Source organism: Helianthus annuus, chromosome 11, assembly GCF_002127325.2.
Source record: "Helianthus annuus cultivar XRQ/B chromosome 11, HanXRQr2.0-SUNRISE, whole genome shotgun sequence".
NCBI lineage: Eukaryota > Viridiplantae > Streptophyta > Magnoliopsida > Asterales > Asteraceae > Helianthus > Helianthus annuus.
Window position 1 is genome coordinate 188,228,150 of NC_035443.2, and position 19,897 is coordinate 188,248,046.

Here is a 19,897-nt window from a genome sequence, read left to right on the forward strand (position 1 = left end):
TCTATATGATAATACTTGTTCAGACTAGAGTTATATTAAAAAATGAACAAGTCAACTTAATTGTAGTTAAAGTATTATATCTCCGGCCAGCTCAAAACATGACAATTGCACGTTATGTGTTTTATAATTCCTAGTTAGGCTGTCATGTTCTCATCTTCAATATGAAAATACCTATGATTAGTTATGATGTAAACGAATTAGGATCCGGTGACTAGTTAGCATCGCCACAATGAACTTTGGTACTCATCTCCCTTTGAGTCTCATTCCATCATATTTTGATATATTTTAATCAAACAATTCATTGGTTTGTATTGGGTCTGTAAGGGACCATCAGAAACAAATAATTTCTCTTTTTGTTCCCATTTAGCCCCCCATCTTCAGTTCTATATTATTTTTATGATTTTTAACCCTTCCTTCCAATATTGTGAACTATGTGGAGGATTTCTAGACACGTGTCATCTTAAGAATTGATTGATAGTTATCGGAGTGTCACAGTCCGATTTCCTTTCGTGGGTAAAGACTAAAGAGTCTATGGGCAGCCCAAAAACAAAGCGTGATCGTCTGGATTCTAAATAATGAAGTAAGACTTGGTTTATTCAAGTGTAATTTTTTATAAGTAATTATTTTATAATTCTAATCATGCACACCACCGGTTTGATTAAATGCCTCTGTAAATTCTTGGTTCCTATTTGGATTACTTTGGTTATGATATAATAGGAAGTTTTTTTTTTTTTTTTTTGCTAGGAAGGCTACGAAGTAATATTAACCATCAATTGATTTAATCAATGGCTAAGATTAAATGAGTGAAATTGAAGGGAAGACAACAGTTTCTCTCTCCTACAACCCCCCCCCCTATTTTTTAAACGTTAATAACTTTTTCATACGACCTTATTTTTTTATAAAAATTGCACAAAAAAACGAGCGTTTTTTTATCTTTAAAACGAGTATATTATTGCTATATTTAAAAAAAAAATTCGAAAACCCAGTTGCGTAAAATGCAATGGACAAAAAACGTTTAAAAATAACTTTTTTTCTGAAATGCAATGCACAAAAAAACACAAAGAAATGTCTTACTTCTAAAACGCAATGGCCAGTAAACACAAAGAAAAATGTCTTATTTCTAAAACGCAATGGCCTAAAAACACAAAAGTAAGTGTTTAACCTAAAATGCAACGGCCAGAAAACACAAAAAAAAATGTTCTTTCTAAAACGCAATGGACTGAAAACACCTAAAAATGTGTTTTACCTAAAACGCAATCGACTAAAAACACTTCAAAAGTGTTTTTCTAAAACGCAATTGATGAAAAAAACACTTAAAATGTCTTTTTTCTAAAACGCAATAGCTTAAACACAAAGAAAGTGTTCTTTCTAAAACGCAATGGACTGAAAACACATAAAAATGTGTTTACCTAAAAACGCAATGGACTAAAACACTTCAAAATGTGTTTTTCTAAAACGCAATGGCCTGAAAATACAAAAAAGTCTTATTTCTAAAACGCAATGGCTTAAAAACACAAAAGAAGGTGTTCTTTCTAAAACGCAATGGACTGAAAACACATAAAAATGTTTTTACCTAAAACGCAATGTACTAAAAACACTTCAAAATGTGTTTTTCTAAAACGCAATGGAACAAAAAACACTTAAAATGTCTTTTTTCTAAAACGCAATGGCTTAAAAACACAAAAAAAAGTGTTCTCTCTTAAACGCGTTGAACCAGTGTTCTCTCAAAAATTGTCTATGGTCTACGGAATGGGGCAATTTCCAGAAAATTAAATTTTCTGATGCAGTTTTATTAAAGCAATTTTCACAAAAGAAAGCTCGACCCCAGCCAGGGGCTCTGCCCCTTGGACCCTGCTCCCAAGGGCGCTGCCCCCGGACCCCCGCCAATGGATGTTGCCCCCTTGGAACCCCGTAGAACGCAATGACTCAATTTAAAAACCCAGATCGTAAAAATGCAATTCAAGAATTTCTTATATGGATCGAAGCCGATTTCTTCAACGATTGACGAAATTTGAATGATAGAAACACTTATCAGCGATCGAATCGAACGGATCGAGTGATTCGCTTCAAAATCATGAGAAAAAATGAGATATTGTATAAAATGGTGGGTTTTGAACTGGGAGAAGAAGGAAGAAGATTGGATAAAATTGACTAAAATACATTTCCTCTTTATTTTAAATTTTGCCACATGTCATAATCCTACTGCTTCCTATCCTTTCTAGCCAAAATATACTTCCTATTTAATCCTCTCCTTTCACTTGTATATAGCTCTTTAATTTTTGTTTTTTAATGAGATGGATTTAAATCAATTCAATGTTCAAAAGTAGGTTGTTGGACTTTCAAAAGTCAAACATGTTTCATAGTCTTTTAGAGCATTTACATTGGTTCCCAAATATATGTAAGTGAGTTACTTATGTCATATTATAAGGAATGGTTGTGAGTGGAGGAGACAGAAAATATATGGGAATGTTACTGTACAACCAACTCCACGTTCATAAGTAAGTATGTATATATATATATATATATATGTATATATATATATAGAGAGAGAGAGAAAGTATAATGTACTTCACGCCTTAACGTACATTAACGTGCTTCACGAAATATATAACATGCGTAATTATTTTTTTGACCAAAATAACTTGCGTGATTTTGGATCCCATGCGTGATTATGTGGTCCCATGCGTGATTATATGTTCCATGCGTGATTATACCACTGATCTAACGGTTACCATTGTCTCCTACGTGAAGTATGATAAGCCGTGATGTATGTTAACCTTTCTCTCTCTATATATATATGTAGCACTAAACACAGACCTAACCCGAAAGCCGAATAACCGACACCTGAGTACCCAATTTGTAATTCGGTTACGAATATGGTTACATCAGTTGAATTGAAAATAACCAACCCGAAACCCAAAAGAAATAATCGATTAACACCTCTAGTGTGAACAAGGCCCATGCATGATGACAAAAGAAATATACAACTCTAGTTAATGATATTATTTTTTAGAGTTAAATGCTATTTTGGTATGTAGTTTTGGTCATTTTGACAATTTCGTCCAAATATTTCATTTTACGCATGAGGGTTCAAAAAGATTTCACTGATGACATTTTAGTTCACTGTGTTAACTTTATCCATTATTTCTGTTAACGAGAAGGGCGATTCGGTCATTTTATATGGCCGAATTGTCTTTCTAGTTAACAGAACCACATATAAAATGACCGAATTACCCTTCTAGTTAACAGAAAAAATGGACGAAGTTAACCCTGTGGACTAAAATGGCAATGGTGAAACCTTTTTGAACACACACGAGAAAAATGAAACCTTTAGACTAAACTGACAAAATAACCCAAACCACAAGGCCTAAAATGGCATTTAACTCTATTTTTTAAGTAATCAGTAGGTGTGTATTATTATTTTATAGAGTCATGCGACATGATGTGAGTTTGTTAAAGGAAATAGCATCCGGATTGTAGATTATTTATGATTATTTTATAAAGTTAGGGATGGTGATGGGTTGGGTTTGGAAAGGTTTAGGTAATCCATAACTCAAACCCGGTTAGATAAGCTTATCCTAAACCCGTCGGGTTTCTAGCGGGTAAATACCCATGGGTTATCACATATACCCACGGGTTTCGAGTAAACCCGTTAATTTAAAAAAATTACCCGTTGGGTATACCTGACCCAAAACCCATCGGGTACTACGAATCCTTTACATTTATTATTATCACTATAAAAATGTATTAAATAATTACAATGTATACGAAATAAAATAATTGTTATGTATAAAAAATGAGTGTATCATATGTATACATATTTAAAAATATAAAAGAAATTATGTCGGGTATACAATCGGGTAAATAGGTACACTTTATCGGGTAATCGGGTCGGGTAAACAGATATATCACTAAATTCCAAACCCGTCCGAAAACCGCGAAAAAAATAAAAACCAATCCCAAGCCAGTCCCAAACCCGACTACTGACCTCAAAACCGTCCCAAATGACTCGGGTTTTAGGTTTATCCATCGGGTTCGGGTTTAATTGTCATCCCTGTATAAAGTACATGTTGTGAAGGGAAATATCACCAATCTTGCAATTTGTTTTTTTTTGAACCGCAAGGAACTAACCACCGTGACATCGAGCGCTGTGGCCAAGGTCACATACTCGACCGCCAGCCCCTTGGCTCTCCCAGATGCACGGAAACCCGATCTCCACCCGTCTGAAGGCACGACAGTGAAATAATCGGTAAAACCTCGCATCCCATCCAAGACGAACCGACGCCACTCGTCTTCGCCCTTCACCTGGATGCCGTAGAAAATAATGGAGAGAGTAGAAGAAGTCGAACCTGGGTCACAAAGAACATCAAGTTTTTCCTCAACCACTCCACCATTAGCTCATTAACACCAATCTTGCAATTAACTTGATTCATTGGATCTGTATGTTTCTTTAAATCTTACGTTGCTCAGTTAATTCTCAATCAATGTGATCTTTTTATATTTTTTTTTTGAAAGGTAACTATCATTAACACAAACACCGACCCAAGTCGGGCCGGCAAAAAACAACACCAACTATTACATATTTACAAAAGACAACCACTCCGTCCACTCCAAACCTTTATGTTTCGATCTATAAGAAAACCACAAAAAAACCTAAGGACTTAATCTCACTCAAAATATTATCTATTCTAACGGGCGTATTTTGAAAATTTAGCATTGTTCCTAGCTCGCCACAAACTCCAACACCCGATCAAAATAATTCCTTGGACCGCATCCTTTTTCTTCTCCGAAACGGGTCAAGGCCTTTAAAAATATACAGGAGGTCTTTCAGATAAAAGGCGAAAATGTTTGGTATCTTGCACCACACACTAACACCATTCCAAACGTTCGCGGCAATAATGCACGTATTGAACACATGGTCAACCGTTTCTTCTTCTTCCGAATTACACATCGGACATAAGGAGGCTGTAATACCAATATTTCTCTTTAACAAGGCTTCGGCGGTCGGGACTTTATCCATTTGTTTAGAGTGGACATCGATTATAAAATGTATGAGTCAACTTAAGTGTAGTCAAAGTATCATTTTCTCACCTCGAAACAAGGTAATTGCACATTCGCACGTTACCATTTATAAGGGGAGGCAGGGTGGTTGGTTTTTCTCCGCGTGATAAAAAGTTCCACGCGTGGTGGTTTGCCTTTTTCCACCGCCACCAAATTGTTCATCATGTTGGAATATGATTTCCGTGAAGTTTTTCACACGTGACAAGGTTTGAGTGATCGAACATGTGACGGGTGTAGGGTTTATTGTTGGGTGTTGTGAGTGATGACCATTGCCACTAAAAAAGGTTATGAGTGATGGAAAAATGGTTGATGACATGGCGGAACTTAATTGGGTGTTGTGAGTGATGAGTGATGACCACCCCCACCCCCTAAGGGGAGGCGGGGGCATACCTTTTGCCCGTGATGGTTTATTATAATGAGTGATGAAAGATCAAACACCACCCCCACTGTTTCTTGATCACTCGTGAATTTCACAATGCGTGGAGAATATCACGCGTGAAAAATGGAATATTGTGAGGGAATGTAAGGGTTTATTGTTGGGTGTTGTGAGTGATGGGCATTTCCACTAGAAAAAGGTTGTGAGTGATGGAATAATGGTTGATGACATGGCGGAACTTGATTGGATGTTGTGACTGATGAAATTTTTGCAAGTGATAACCACCCCCTCCCCATAAATATCCTAGCTAGCTCATCTTCATTAAATATTACGTAAGTACACATATGATAAGAGTTGTTCAGACTAGACTTGCATTATAAAATGACTAAGTCAGCTTACTATTATCTCCGGCTAGCTCAAAACATGATGATTGCATGTTACTGTTTTATAATACCTCGCGAGACTATCATGTTCTCAGCTTCAATATAAAAATACTTATGATAAGATATGACGTAAATGGATTACGATCCGGTGACCAATCACACGAAAAACTTGATCATGTTATGACTGTGCCGCATTCCCACGTAGTAAAGCCCGGTCGGTCTACTCCGTAAAAGTGGCCTCTGGGACTTGTAAGGAAATTGAAAGAGAAAACAAACTAAGAAATACATTAAGGGCATGTTTGGCAAAAGTAGCTGGTGGCTGGAAGCTGTAAGCTGGTAGCTGGTGGCTGGAAGCTGGTAGTTGTAGCTGGTAGCTGTAGGTTTTTAGATATATTTGGTGTTTGGTAGAGTAGCTGGAGCTTTTAATAAAATATATAAAATGACCAAAATGGACATAACAAAAAATTTAGAAAGTTTGTGCATTAAAAAGTTTCCTATTTTTAGAGGTTAAAATAGTCATTTTTTCCCGAAAAGCTTGTAGCTCCATCTAAACGCTACTAGTAGTAGCGTTCAACCAAAAGCTTCAATCTCCTAACCTAAAAGATTAAGGGTATGTTTGGTACGGAGCTCTTAGGAGCTTTTAGGAGCTTCTAGCTTTAAGCTTTTAAGAAAAAGCTCATACTTAATAAAAAGTCTTGTTTGGTTGAAGGAGCTTTAAGCTTTTAGGTTAGGAGCTTTAAGCTTTTGGTTGAACGCTACTACTAGTAGCGTTTAGAAGGAGCTACAAGCTTTTAGGAAAAAATGACTATTTTAACCTCTCAAAATAAGAAACTTTTTAATGCACCAACTTTCTAAATTTTTAGTTATGTCCATTTTGGTAATTTTATACATTTTATTAAAAGCTCCAGTTACTCTACCAAACACCAAATATATTTAAAAAAACTACAGCTACTAGCTACCAGCTTCCAGCCACCAGCTACCAGCTTCCAGCTTTCAGCTACCAGCTACCAGCTACTTTTGCCAAACATACCCTAAAGCTCCTTCAACCAAACAAGACTTTTTATTAAGTAGGAGCTTTTTCTTAAAAGCTTAAAGCTAGAAGCTCCTATAAGCTCCATGCCAAACATATCCTAAATCAAGAAGAACGGAAATTTAATGCTATTCTATTGTTTTACATTTTATGTTTTAGCTATTTATATCTTTATCACTTTTATATTCTGATCTTTTATATCATACAAGAATTAGTTGTTTCCATTGGCATTTGCATCCCTTTCAAATTTTAACCTTAGCCAAACAATTTAAATAAGTAACTTGGAGAGGGGGGGGGGTAATATTTAAAAAAACAAAATAATATTTAAAGTGTATTTTATAAGAAATAAGAAAAAAAGGCAGGAGGGTACTCTCTCTACCCACCCCTGAACACTGTTATATTTACACTCGTTCCCACTGCCTTTCCCTTTGATTCCCTCTCACCCACATTCCGTCAACATCTCCAAATCCCTCTCACGCCACTGCCCTTCGATCACTTGCTATCTGGATCTCTTCCACTGCCGCTCGCTGTTGTCAAGATCTCATCTACCGCTAGCCGCTGCTTCTGTTCAGAGCCTTTTCATACCCATTACCAGGTTCCCACCTTCAACCCATTTTAACTATTACCGGCCCCTCTCTGTTTGTTTGGCACTACAAAAACTTTCTAAGGTGGTTTTGATAAATCAACGAAGAAACGAGAACCCGGGATTACTAACCCGGTTACAATACTTTTGAAATCTAAAAAAAAAGGATATAATTTTTTACAGAGTTTTTTTTTTTTTTTTTTTTTATTTTTCAAAATAAATTGCTTCAAAAATTTTCATATATAGTGTGGTGGCTCGTATGTATAAGTTACCTTCTCAATCCTTTGTTATCCAATAATTTTTCAATCTTTTTTACTTTATAAACAGAAACATGACAACAGCAATTGCCAAGTTTGCTCACTTACAAATCCCACTTGAAGACGTAGTAAAGGCCACCGACAACTTTGCTGATGATAACATCATCGGACGCGGTGGATTGGGACGTGTATACAAAGGACAACTCCAGCGGTCCGGGGAGTTGATCAAGATTTCTGCGCTGAGGTTAGATCGTAAGCATGGTGGAGGAGTCGTCGAGTTCTGGACCGAAGTTTCAATGCTTTCAGATCTCAAGCATCCAAATATAGTCTCTATTGTCGGATTTTGTGATGAACAACATGAGAAGATCATTGTGACCACGTATGAGGCCAAAAATGGAAGTCTCAAGGAGCATCTAAGCAACCCGAACCTCACATGGACGCAAAGATTGAAGATATCTGTAGACGTGGCTCGTGCGTTGAGTTACCTCCATTATAACGAGGGACGTGGCTATGGTGTTATACATCTTAACATCAATAGCTCCACAATTTTATTAGACGAGAACTGGGAACCCAAGTTATCCGGTTTTAAAGTTTCCATCAAACAATCGCTTAACCGAATGAACCAGGTCATCCTTTCTGAACCTATTGGCACAATAGGGTATGTGGACCCGGAAATTGAAAAGACCAAAGGTGTGACCTACAAGTCGGACATCTACTCATTCGGTGTCGTCTTATTTGAAATATTGTGCGGGAGGAAAGCATTTGTTCCGAATGATGCTAATAGGCTACTAGCTCCATTGGCCATATATCACTATGAAAAAAAAATGCTAAAGGAGATAATCCATCCTGCTCTATGGAATCAAATGTCTCCGCATTCACTCAAAAGATACTCAAAAGTAGCATATTCTTGCATAAATGGGGAGCGAAGAAACCGTATGGATACAAACAATATTGTCAACGAACTTGAGGATTTTCAACTTCAACAAGTTCAACGTTTAAATCTTGTAAGACCCATTTTTTTTTTTACTTTTGCTTTGATGTTATTACTTTATTTTTTTTTCTAATCTATTCACACAGCACCACTAAGGTTTTCGATCCTTTTTGGTTCACACAGAACTTTTCTTTTGATTCTTTCTCTACACAACACCAAATGGTTGTCTTCTTCACATGATCATGGCTCACACAGAGTTCTACCATGATCACTCTTATCATCTTCTTCCTTCTTCACACGGCTCACTCAGAACCGCGTTCGGTTCACGCAGAACCCACTACTCTTATTTCTTTCCTCGAACTTCCATAACCTCTATCCGTCTCGTTATCTCTATCTTCTCACCCCCTGCAATTTAGAGGGCTACTCCCCTCCTCTGGTAACCAACTCTCAAAACGGTGAATAGCGTCTTCACCCCTCTCATTTTTCGACCCTCGCTCTTATACCACTTGTTGGTTCAGGCCCAAGAACACACTCAAATCTCACGTAAAAAAACTATATGAAGTATAACTTGCAGAAAAATAAAGATGAAGACTGCTTGAATATGTGGTACACAAAAACTGAAAAACCTACTAACTACTCTATTTTTCGACCCTCGCTCTTATACCATGTATCCCTTTTTTCCAACAAACTTCAACATTCACAGCCCCTTAACGTCCATATTCCAGCTAACTCGGTCATCCAATACCAGGTCAAATGTAGACCAAAACTGGGCCATCTGACCCGTTTAAAACTTAACAGTTATCCAGCCCATTCAAGTATTTTGCTCCATAACCAGGCCAGTACATGTTGACCCATCACACGTGTCCCATTAATCTCCTGATCCGTGGCCGACTTGTCCCGTACTCGACCCGTACCGACCCGAAACATCAAGATTAACCCAATAGGAGCGTTCGGTCGTGGTCAACAAATCAATTAATTAACCCAACAGGGTGGTTTAGACATGTGGTGGTTGAGCAGGCATCAACTAGGGTGTAATTTGGATCCGGTTTTTATTGTGTGGTGGTTATGCTCCTATGCTCTGATACCAAATCAATTCACCTAAGGGTGAGCGGAGTGGTGCGATAAACACCTCGGTAAAGCGGGTTATCGATTGGTAACACCGCCTCCAACCTTTGGTTTACCGATCGTGAAGGCCAATCTTGGTGAACCTTTACCGACTCGGTGAGAGGGAGGGAAAGGGGAGATAGATGGGTGTGTGGTAGGGTCCGTTCCTTCTCAACCAATCACACATTTTTTCTTTTTTGTAATAGTTTTTACCTAAACCCCATTAGGTAAACCACCGCCAACATTTTTAAGCATTAGGTAAACAAATTAGGTGAATTGATGTGACACTATTTGATTGGGTGAATGGGGACCATCACTTATTTTTTTGTTCAGTTTATTCGTTAATTCATTTATTTATATTTAACCTTATCAATCTTTCTAATTACCACCTTATCAATCTTACTAATTACCAAGGATTGTCCTAATTAACTTTATATGTTAGTTGGAAAATCGAGACCATAGAATGGGTCAGATCTGGGAGGGCCTAACCCAATTTTGAAAAAAAAAACACAAAGAATACTAATTATTATTATCTTACATTCTAGTTTATTAATTAAAATAACTTGTTTCGGATTTCGTAAATATTTATAAAGTATACACATATTATACATGAACTTCGAAGTAGAAAACAGTTCAAAGTCCTCTTTATTTTCTAATGGGGTCAACTAGGGGTGAGCAAGTTTAGGTCCGGACCGAAAATAACAGAGAACCGAACCGAAAATATACCCAACCCGACCCGAACCTAAGTACCTAGGTATTTAGATTGGTTCCATTTTTTCATATAAAATAGGGTCGGGTCGGGTCGGTTCTCGGTTCTTTTAATGGTGAAACCCGACTTGGACCTATGGACCGGAACCGACCCTATATTTAGGGTAGTGAATCGGTTCTGTATTTTATGTTTGATTGGTTCTCGGATCGGGTAATGGTCGGGTAGGGTCGGGTTTTTCCTTTTGCTCACCCCTAGGGTTAACAAAATAATGACCATTTCTTTTTAACTTATGTTTTTCTAACAAGTTATGACAGTTTTTCCTTTGTTACATATATGTAGATAGAGAACTTGAAACACTTGAAGATTCACCTTAGTGGCATAAAATTGGCCACCGATGATTTTTCAGACACATACAAAATTGGCGTTACAGCATACTGTAATTTGTATAGAGCAACTTTTGATTTTGAAAAAACTTCTCCCATAGAAGCGATGAATAAAGGTGAACCACTCAAGAGACACAACATTGTGCTTATAAAACGCATACTTTCTAGAGACGATGAGCAAGGAGAAGGAGTATTTTTCACAGAACTTGAAATGCTTACTAGTGTTAAGCATCATAACATAATCACTCTACTTGGATTTTGTGTTGAAGGTTCGGAGATGATCCTTGTCACTGAGAATGTTTCTAATAGATTCCTTGGTGATCATTTGGGAAACGTCAATGACATGCGTATTTTGACGTGGGAAAAACGTTTGAAAATTTGCATTGATGTTGCACACGCATTGAACTACCTTCACTCAGAGATGGAAGCCCAAAAGATTGTAATAAACCGTGATATAAAGAGTGACAACATTGGGTTAGACGAGAATTTGAGGGCAAAGATTGTTGAGTTTGGGTTTTCTGTATTCTTGCCTCCAAATCAAAATGGCGAAGCTCTACATCTCACAAACATTGCTGGCTCATATTACTACATAGATCCCGAATATGAGAAGAGTGGTACATTAAAAAGAGAATCAGATGTTTATAGTTTTGGAGTAATTTTGTTTGAAATTTTATGTGGAAGACTAGCCTATGACCCGATTTACGTTAATGAAGGTGACAAAGGGCTAGTATCTGTGGCAAGACAAAGTTACAACACTGGAACACTAGAGAACATAATAGATCATATAATAATGGAAGAAATTGGTGAAAGCAGTTTTATTCCTAATAAAGGACCCAACAAGGGTTCTCTGGAAATATATATTGAAATTGCAAACCGGTGTGTAGCAGCAACTCAAGCCGAACGTCCAACTATGAAAGTCGTCGTTAAGGAACTTGAGAAAGCATTATTTATTCAAATGAGCCAGGTAACATATATATGCATTTATAAAGGATAATCTTTTTGTATTCATACTATTTATCCCTAATGGCAGTCTTGAGTTTATTGGTTTTCTTAGTTTTTTTTTATTTGCTTCACCAATATAAAGTTTTTATCATTCATTTCTAGCTTTTAGAACTAATTCCCTTCCTAAAATAACTGCTTAAAGGGGGATCAAGTGCAAGGCTCAGAAACAGACCACGCTGTCAGTAAACTTGAGAAAACATTGGAACTTCAGTTGAATGAAGAGAACAATCATGTAAGACATTTTATTCTTTTCTTTTCACTACTCTCATATCATTTTCTTATATCTATTAATTTATGCTTACTTTTGTAATTAGTAATTCGTGTCAAAGGAATAGCCGAGAAATACAATTGATAGCCCATCACAAAGTGTTTTAGAATAAACTCATCAACCAAGATATGCACTTGGAAGCACATCACAAATTGTCGATAAATTTCAAAACACAACAATCTAATGTAACAATACACGTGTATATTTCATTGTATCCAAAACGCCACTTTCTCGTCTCGTAAATTCAATATATATATATAGGACAAAGATCCGTTACAAAACCACCCTTTATTGCGAAAACCGCGACTGTGAACACAAACAGTAATACCTAAAAAAATCTAAAAAACACCCAAAAAAAATTTTTTTTATATTTTTTTACTATTTTTTTTTTGGTAAAATTCGCTATATTTAGTTTACAATAAAAAAATAAAAAAATAAAAAAAATTTCAAAAAAAAATAAAAAATTTCCGAGTCACAGTTATCCATGCACATGTGCATTTGTATCTTTTCTTTGACAAATTCCGTAATTCATTACAAATATTAGACAATTACACTTTCATTTACACTACCACGTGTAATACACTACTTTTTACGTTAACAATATTAGAAATGCACATGTGTATCTATATGTATCAACATCAAATAAGGTGTTTTGGTACACTAATTTCTCTTTCATCTATCATTCCATCCATAATACACAAACATGCACATGTGCATTTTTGTCATTTCTTTGACAAATTCCGTAATTCATTACAATTATTAGACAATTGCACTTTCATTTACAGTATCATGTGTTATACAATAGTTTTTACATTACCAATATTAGAAATGCACATGTGCATCTATATGTATTAACATGAAATAAGGTGTTTTGGTACACTACTTTGAATACACTTTCCCTTTCATCTATCATACCATCCATAATACACTACCATTATCTCCTACCATCCATAATACAATACCATTACCTCCTACCATCCATAATACAATACCATTACCAATATTTTCACTTTATTACATGCATGTAAACACCATTTATACCATCCAATCAACATATTACATCATAAATTGACAACTATAACCAAACCATCAACCACTAGATATAACTAACCAAAAAACATGTATATGGGCCTACTTCTCCATTCAAAAATCACAAACTTTTTGTAACAATACACGTTATATCATGGTTATACCTAATGATGCACATGTGCATTTTGAATATTGGTAATGTAAAAAGTAGTGAATTATGAATGATATTGTAAATTAAAGTGCAATTGTCTATTCCCGATAACGTATTACCGAATTTGTCGAAGTAATGATACATATGCACATGTGCATGGATAAATGTTTGGGGGGGGGGGGGTAACTAAATATAGCGAATTTTTTCGGAAAAATATTAAAAAAAAATAATTTTTGAGTGCTTTTTTGATTTTTTTTTTAGATTTTATTTTGTGTTCACATTGGTTCTCGCGGTTCTCGCAATAAGGGTGGTTCTCGCATGAACCTTACCCTATATATATATATATATATATATATATATATATATCATGTGTTGGTTCGGTTTTTTACTAAAACATATACAGGGGGAGGTTCATTTGAGAAGAAAAAGAACACCGGATATAATTGTAAAACATTAAATAGTCTTTTTCTCATCTCATTTATTATTATCTTTGACTAATTAATTAGTTATACAAACTATAATCCCCCACACTATTTTTTTTTCCTACACACATCAAAATTTATCCTACACGTTTTGAAAGTCATCATACGCAACTCGTAATTCATCTTACACACGTCGTAATTTATCTTACACTTTAAATTATTTTTTTTTCATCTTTGGAAAACTATATATTATTTTTTGAAAATAAGTTACAAATTTAATGTAGTTAGCTATTAAAAAGGAATACTACCAATTAATGATCTATCTAGTTTTACCAATATACCCTTACACTATTATTAAATGAAAAAATTAAATGAAGTAAAATGAAACATTTTTACTGGTTGAAATTTCTTTTTTTTATTCTTACAAAAAAATTCTACTCAATTTGAACTCTTCACTACATATACATATGTATTTATGCAAGTTATATAAACAAAATCACGTATAAGTCCAAGAATTTTATTTTCTTAACGATTTTGTTAGTTGATTCGGGTTAGAGCTAGGTATCGGTTTAGGATAAAATTCAAATAACTATATTAGGGCTGTCCAAAAAGCACGCGGCTCGGAGCTTGCTCGAAGCTCGCTCGGATTTAGCTCGGAAAAGCTCGCTCGATATGGCTCGGTTTGAAAGTGATCGGTAGGTAAGAAAGTGAGCCTAGCTCGGCTCGGCTCATGACGAGCCAAATTGGCTTGGTTTGGCTCGCTTGGTAGCTCGGCTTAGCTCGAATTATTTTACTTTTAATATATTTTATTTTTATATACATATAATATATTACAAAAAGTGATTATTATTTACATGTATTTAGGCTTGTAGTTTGATATATATGACATATTTAAAGGTTGATTGTCGTGCTAATGAACAAATATTGTATTTACTTGAAATATAAAACTTATTTTGCGTTGTTGTGCATGATTTTGACTTGTAATGTATTAGGTTGAACGTATTTTGAATATGTTCTTTTGAAGTATTGAATAATATTTTAGAATACTGAATTTTGAGAGCTATGTATTAATTTTTATTTTTAAAATCGAGTCAAACCAAGCCGAGCCGTGCCAGCTCGGTTTAAAACCAAGCCGAGCCCGAGCTTAGACTTTCAGCTCGGTTTCAAATCTGTGCCGAGCTGAGCCAGCTCGGTTTATAATCGAGCCGAGCCCGAGCTTGCCCTAGCTCGGCTCGGTTCATGAACAGCCCTAAACTATATAGTAATATTGCGTTTTTTATATTTTACCAAGACTCGCGTTAACTTGTTGACCCGAACCGAATCTGACCCGTTGACCAGGTTTGACCATGTTGACTCGCTTTGACCGAGTTTGACTTGTTGACCCGAACCTGAGTCGAGACCCGAATCCCAAACTGAAAAACCGAGTCCCCCTTGATCCATGTAAACCCAAGCCAACCCGACCCAACCCAAACCGTCCACTACCGGCCTGGAGCCGCCGGCTGCGGCGTCGCACCACCACCCTGCCCCCCTCTGGCGGCTCCCCTCTGCTGCCGTCATCCCCACTTCAGCCACCTCGACATCACCACGCCGGCCACCACCATTACCGACAACCCAAACACCACTAAAAAGAAAAAAAAACAAAAGAAGAAGCTTTAAGTGAGCCAGATCTAAACAGATCTAAGCTTAGAAAGTGGAGGAGATTAACTTACCCGCGACGAACTCATGAGACAGGCTACCAGAGCTCGAAATCGCGACCTCTGTTGCTCGTATGGGAAAACTAGTGTCAGAAACGGGTTCGGAAAGGATGATTTAGGGGGTACGCCTTGGTTCTGCTGTGAAATTCTGTCGCCAAAGCTGCCGTGAGCGGCGGCGCCGCCGTTCGCCTTCGCTAAAACACCGCAGGACTTCGCTGGCACCGCCGTGATCCGCCGTCGGAGTTCTAGAGAAAGAAAGGGGGTTGCGGCTAGGGTTAGGGAAAGAAATGAGAAGGATGAGTTATAATAGGGTATTTATACTTAGGTTTACGTGGGTTGGGCGCAACGCCCATTAGCCCGTTTCTTGTGTTTTGTTCGGCCCATGCGTATACGATGCCCGTTTTCGAATCCATACTTCGTGTAATGTCGTAAAATGTCATTTCAGGATCAGAAATATGTAAAATAGTGTCGGAAGTAGGTGTGTGACGCTTTCTTTTGTCGGTTGCGTTAAAATTGCGTAAAATACTTCGGTGGTCGTTTCTAGTCCGTTTTTCGGTCCCATTTCAACTGTAAATATTAGAATTCGATTACGAAGCTAAATATATCATAATATTTCAGATTTAATGTAATACACGAGCCAGATGCTTCCACTTCCTTGTCGGTGTGTTCCTACAGTCGCGTTTTTCGTTCACGTATGCATATTGTGACGTTCGAAAGCATGATAATTCAGCATAACCAATTCGTGTGTTTAAAAATATACGTATAAAACTCGTATTTTTTGGCATTGTCAATATTTCATTCGGTGTCAGTTCGTTACCGTTTAATGTTTAATGTTCGTCAAGTTTCCCGCAAATCACCATTCGCGTACTGTAAGGTCGAATAGACGTTCCTAGGCAATTCAAAGGTCTAATTAAGTTAATTTGTGTCTTAAAACAATACTTATAATTGTCTTAATGTTCGGTATACGCGTAATTATAAACCAAAAATTACCGTTTGTCACAATCGGTACCCGGTACTATTTGTTCATCTCCGACCACAGGTTTCATATGAACAACATCATTACCATACACCTTTTTTTTGGTTGATTTTCTTTCGGCTATCCTCCTACATTTTCTTGTTATTCTTGTCGACGGTTCCATGCGCAACACGCTCGTAATGATTTCAAAACACATGTAAACACAGACTAAATAAGAAAAAAAGTTTGCCACAACGCAGCGACAATGATAAACCTAGTTAAATTTAATTTTGTTTTTTGCAACCAAACACCCACGTATCATAATTACAAAAATGTTAGTGCTTCTTCTATTAGAGAATATAACTTCGTATATCGTTATTGTAAGGTCACATAAAAGATCTACATCTTCTCAAGTATCAGTTTTTCATCATGCTTACAATAATGTTAGTGCTTCTTGATAATGACAGTGGCGGAACTAGAAAAAAAATTCAGGGGTATCCCAATTTTTTATTGTACATTCATAAAACAGATTAATTTTTTTTACGGTACAATAAGTGGCAGATCAATGATTTTATTTGTATAAAGTCACTATATTTAGATGCTTCAGTTTCACTAAAGCGCACATAAAAAATTCTGACTCAGTTCAGATCGGGCTCTAACATAAGTTTTTGTATCTTTTAATATGTTAAAGGTTTGTTATAAATAGTAAGCTCTATACAAAATAAAAAATTAATAAACTAATAAATAATAAGTTTCTTAAATACTATACAAGTTTTTTTGAAAGGTGTGAATTATTCGCGAATATCGAGAGATCTAACATACGTTATTTTAACCGGTTCCGTGCTAGAGAGCGCCTCGCACAATAGATCCCTCATTTAAATCTGTTAATGAGAAACCCCTATCACCAGACTCGAATTTAAGACTTAGAGAGGAAAGCTCACCCAAACTCACTATAAGTGCAACTTAAATACCTGTGATCACCACTAAATCATAATTGATGTTTACTATATACAAGTAATTGAATAATAACTTAAGCTAACTTCTTAGAATAGACATTAACTTTTAGAAATAAATGAATTTTAGCTTAACAATGCAACTGTAAATAATAAAATAGAAAAGAAAGATAGTCTGCTAGCCACGTGGGTTACAGCTTTCCATATTTCAATGAAGAAAATAAATCTAAATAATAATAAGAATATCTTTTGTTTTAAAACACAAAGGTCATCTTAGCTCTGCAACGCCGGAGATCTCATTTTTCTTCAAAAATATTTCATATTTCTTCTCTATCTTATATCTAGGGGTATCCTAATATTTGCTCAAAGGTATCCGAATACATCAAAACGAAAAACAAAGTTTTTTTTGTATTTGGTCGATAAAGTTGAGGGGTATCCCGGGCAACCCCTGGCTCCTACATAGATCCGCCCCTTAATGAAGTCGTGTCACTACGCAAATTGCATGAAATTGTACCACATGTACATAGCATTTGTTAGAAAGGTTTATCTATTATTCATATTTCTTAGTTTTTCATCTTCAAAGTTTTAATTTAATTTCTTTAAATATGAAAATATAGTTGATCAACTTAAGACGATGTAAGAAATTTTTTTTATAGAGTTAATTACACAAATAGGTCTTGTGGTTTATACCTAATTTCGTTTTTGGGTACTAACTTTATTTTTTAACAGATTTAGGTTCTATGGTTTCAATTTTGTAACACCTTTAGGTACTAACACCAAAATTAGTTAATTAATGATTAAAATTCCCTTGCATTTTTTTAAGTTTATCATGTAACACATTTGGGTACTAACACCTAATTTTATTTAAGTTTAAATCAATTTTACAAAATATATTTATTTTTTATATTTTCATCTTTTTATTATATCTCTTAATTAACATAAAGTCTATTTATTTTTTTATTTTTATATTTTTATTAAATTTCTTATTTAACATAAAATCTACTTGTTACACCAGTATTTTTTTAAATAGAATTTTTTAAATAAAATCTACTAGCTATATAGTTTTACGTAAATTAAATTTCTTACTAATTTTAAATAATGTAAATCTTACTTGTTTTCAATTTTGGATATATATGATTGATAATAATAATAAAAAATATCTTTCATGTAAAAAAAATTAAGCCATTTTTAACTTGTTTTTTTTCATTTACATTTTACGATTTTAGAAAGATATTTAATTTACATAAAATGTACTAGTTGCACCAGTAAATCTACTAGCTATATAGTTTTATAATTAAATATCTTTTTTACAAAAAAACGAGTTAAAAAAAGGCTTAAATTTTTTTAGTTTTATCTAAATTACCTAGCTATATAGTTTTATCTAAAATATCTAGCTATATAATTTTATGTAAATTAAATATCTTTCTAAAATAGTAAAATGTAAATGAAAAAAAAACGAGTTAAAAAAAGGCTTAAATTCTTTTAAATGAAAGATATTTATTATTATCAATCATTTCAATCCAAAATTGACAACGAGTAAGGTTTACATTATTTAAAACGAGTAAGAAATTAATTTACATAAAACTATATAGCTAATAGATTTTATTTAAAAAAATATTAGTGTAACAAATATATTTTATGTTAAATAAGAAATTTAATAAAAATATGAAAATAAAAAATAAATAAATAGAGTTTATGTTAATTAAGAGATATAATAAAAAGATGAAAATAAAAAAAAATAGATTTTGTAAAATTGATTTAAACTTAAATAAAATTAGGTGTTAGTACCCAAATGTGTTACATTGATAAACTCATAAAAAATGCAATGGTATTTTAGTTATTAATTAACTAATTTTGGTGTTAGTACCCAAAGGTGTTACAAAATTGAAACCATGTAACCTAAACCTGTTAAAACGTAAAGTTAGTAACCAAAGGCGAAATTAAGTATAAACCACAGAAGTCATTTGTGTAATTAACTCTTTTTTATAAAAGGAGACACTGTTCATTATATAGTTGACGTCGTATACCAGGCTAAGACAATGACTATCAACGATTACTTTCTTTGAGTCTGTATGCAATTTTGTTGGGGGATATAATGGTTTGCCGTGGTGTCAATAGCAACCAAACATTTTGTAGGATCGTTTCCCCATCATTAGTCATCTTTATTAAAGTTAGACCTTTGGTGTTTCACCATTTTAGTCTTTAGAAATATGATATTAGTACTAGACTTTAAAAGCACATGCTAACATTAAACATCTCTGCCTTGCCTTGTGATAAGTAAGAATGTATGCAGGGTATTGTAATCTTAATTGTCTAATGACTGAATTTAAAATTCAATACAACCACCGCATAATCTGAATGTATTATACGTTTGTGAAAAGGGACACGAAATAACTGCTTTACTACGTGTCTGTATGAGTTTAATTTCATATTACATTAAATTACTACAAAAGTGCTTAGTTCTAGGATATCACCCAAATGAGTCTTCCTATCATGGCAAGGCTACCAAAGTACCTTATCAATTAAGGGGCCGTTTATTAACCATGATTAGTTTATGTTCAATTAGTATGTGATCTTAGAGCACGAAGCCAAACACGCAGTTTTAA

General features: G+C 34.9%; 1 protein-coding gene across 1 annotated transcript in view; it reads left to right on the plus strand.

Annotated features, from left to right (window-relative positions):
* The first annotated feature begins 7,240 nt into the window (after window positions 1-7,240).
* LOC110891497 overlaps window positions 7,241-19,897 on the plus strand; it is a 32,264-nt gene continuing 19,607 nt past the window's right edge. Inside the window, exons 1-5 of the mRNA XM_035980395.1 lie at window positions 7,241-7,445; window positions 7,761-8,694; window positions 10,774-11,431; window positions 11,531-11,781; window positions 11,962-12,051. Of these exons, the coding sequence (XP_035836288.1) occupies window positions 7,765-8,694; window positions 10,774-11,431; window positions 11,531-11,781; window positions 11,962-12,051 (1,929 nt within the window). The 5' untranslated portion in view covers window positions 7,241-7,445; window positions 7,761-7,764. The remainder of the gene's footprint in view (window positions 7,446-7,760; window positions 8,695-10,773; window positions 11,432-11,530; window positions 11,782-11,961; window positions 12,052-19,897) is intronic.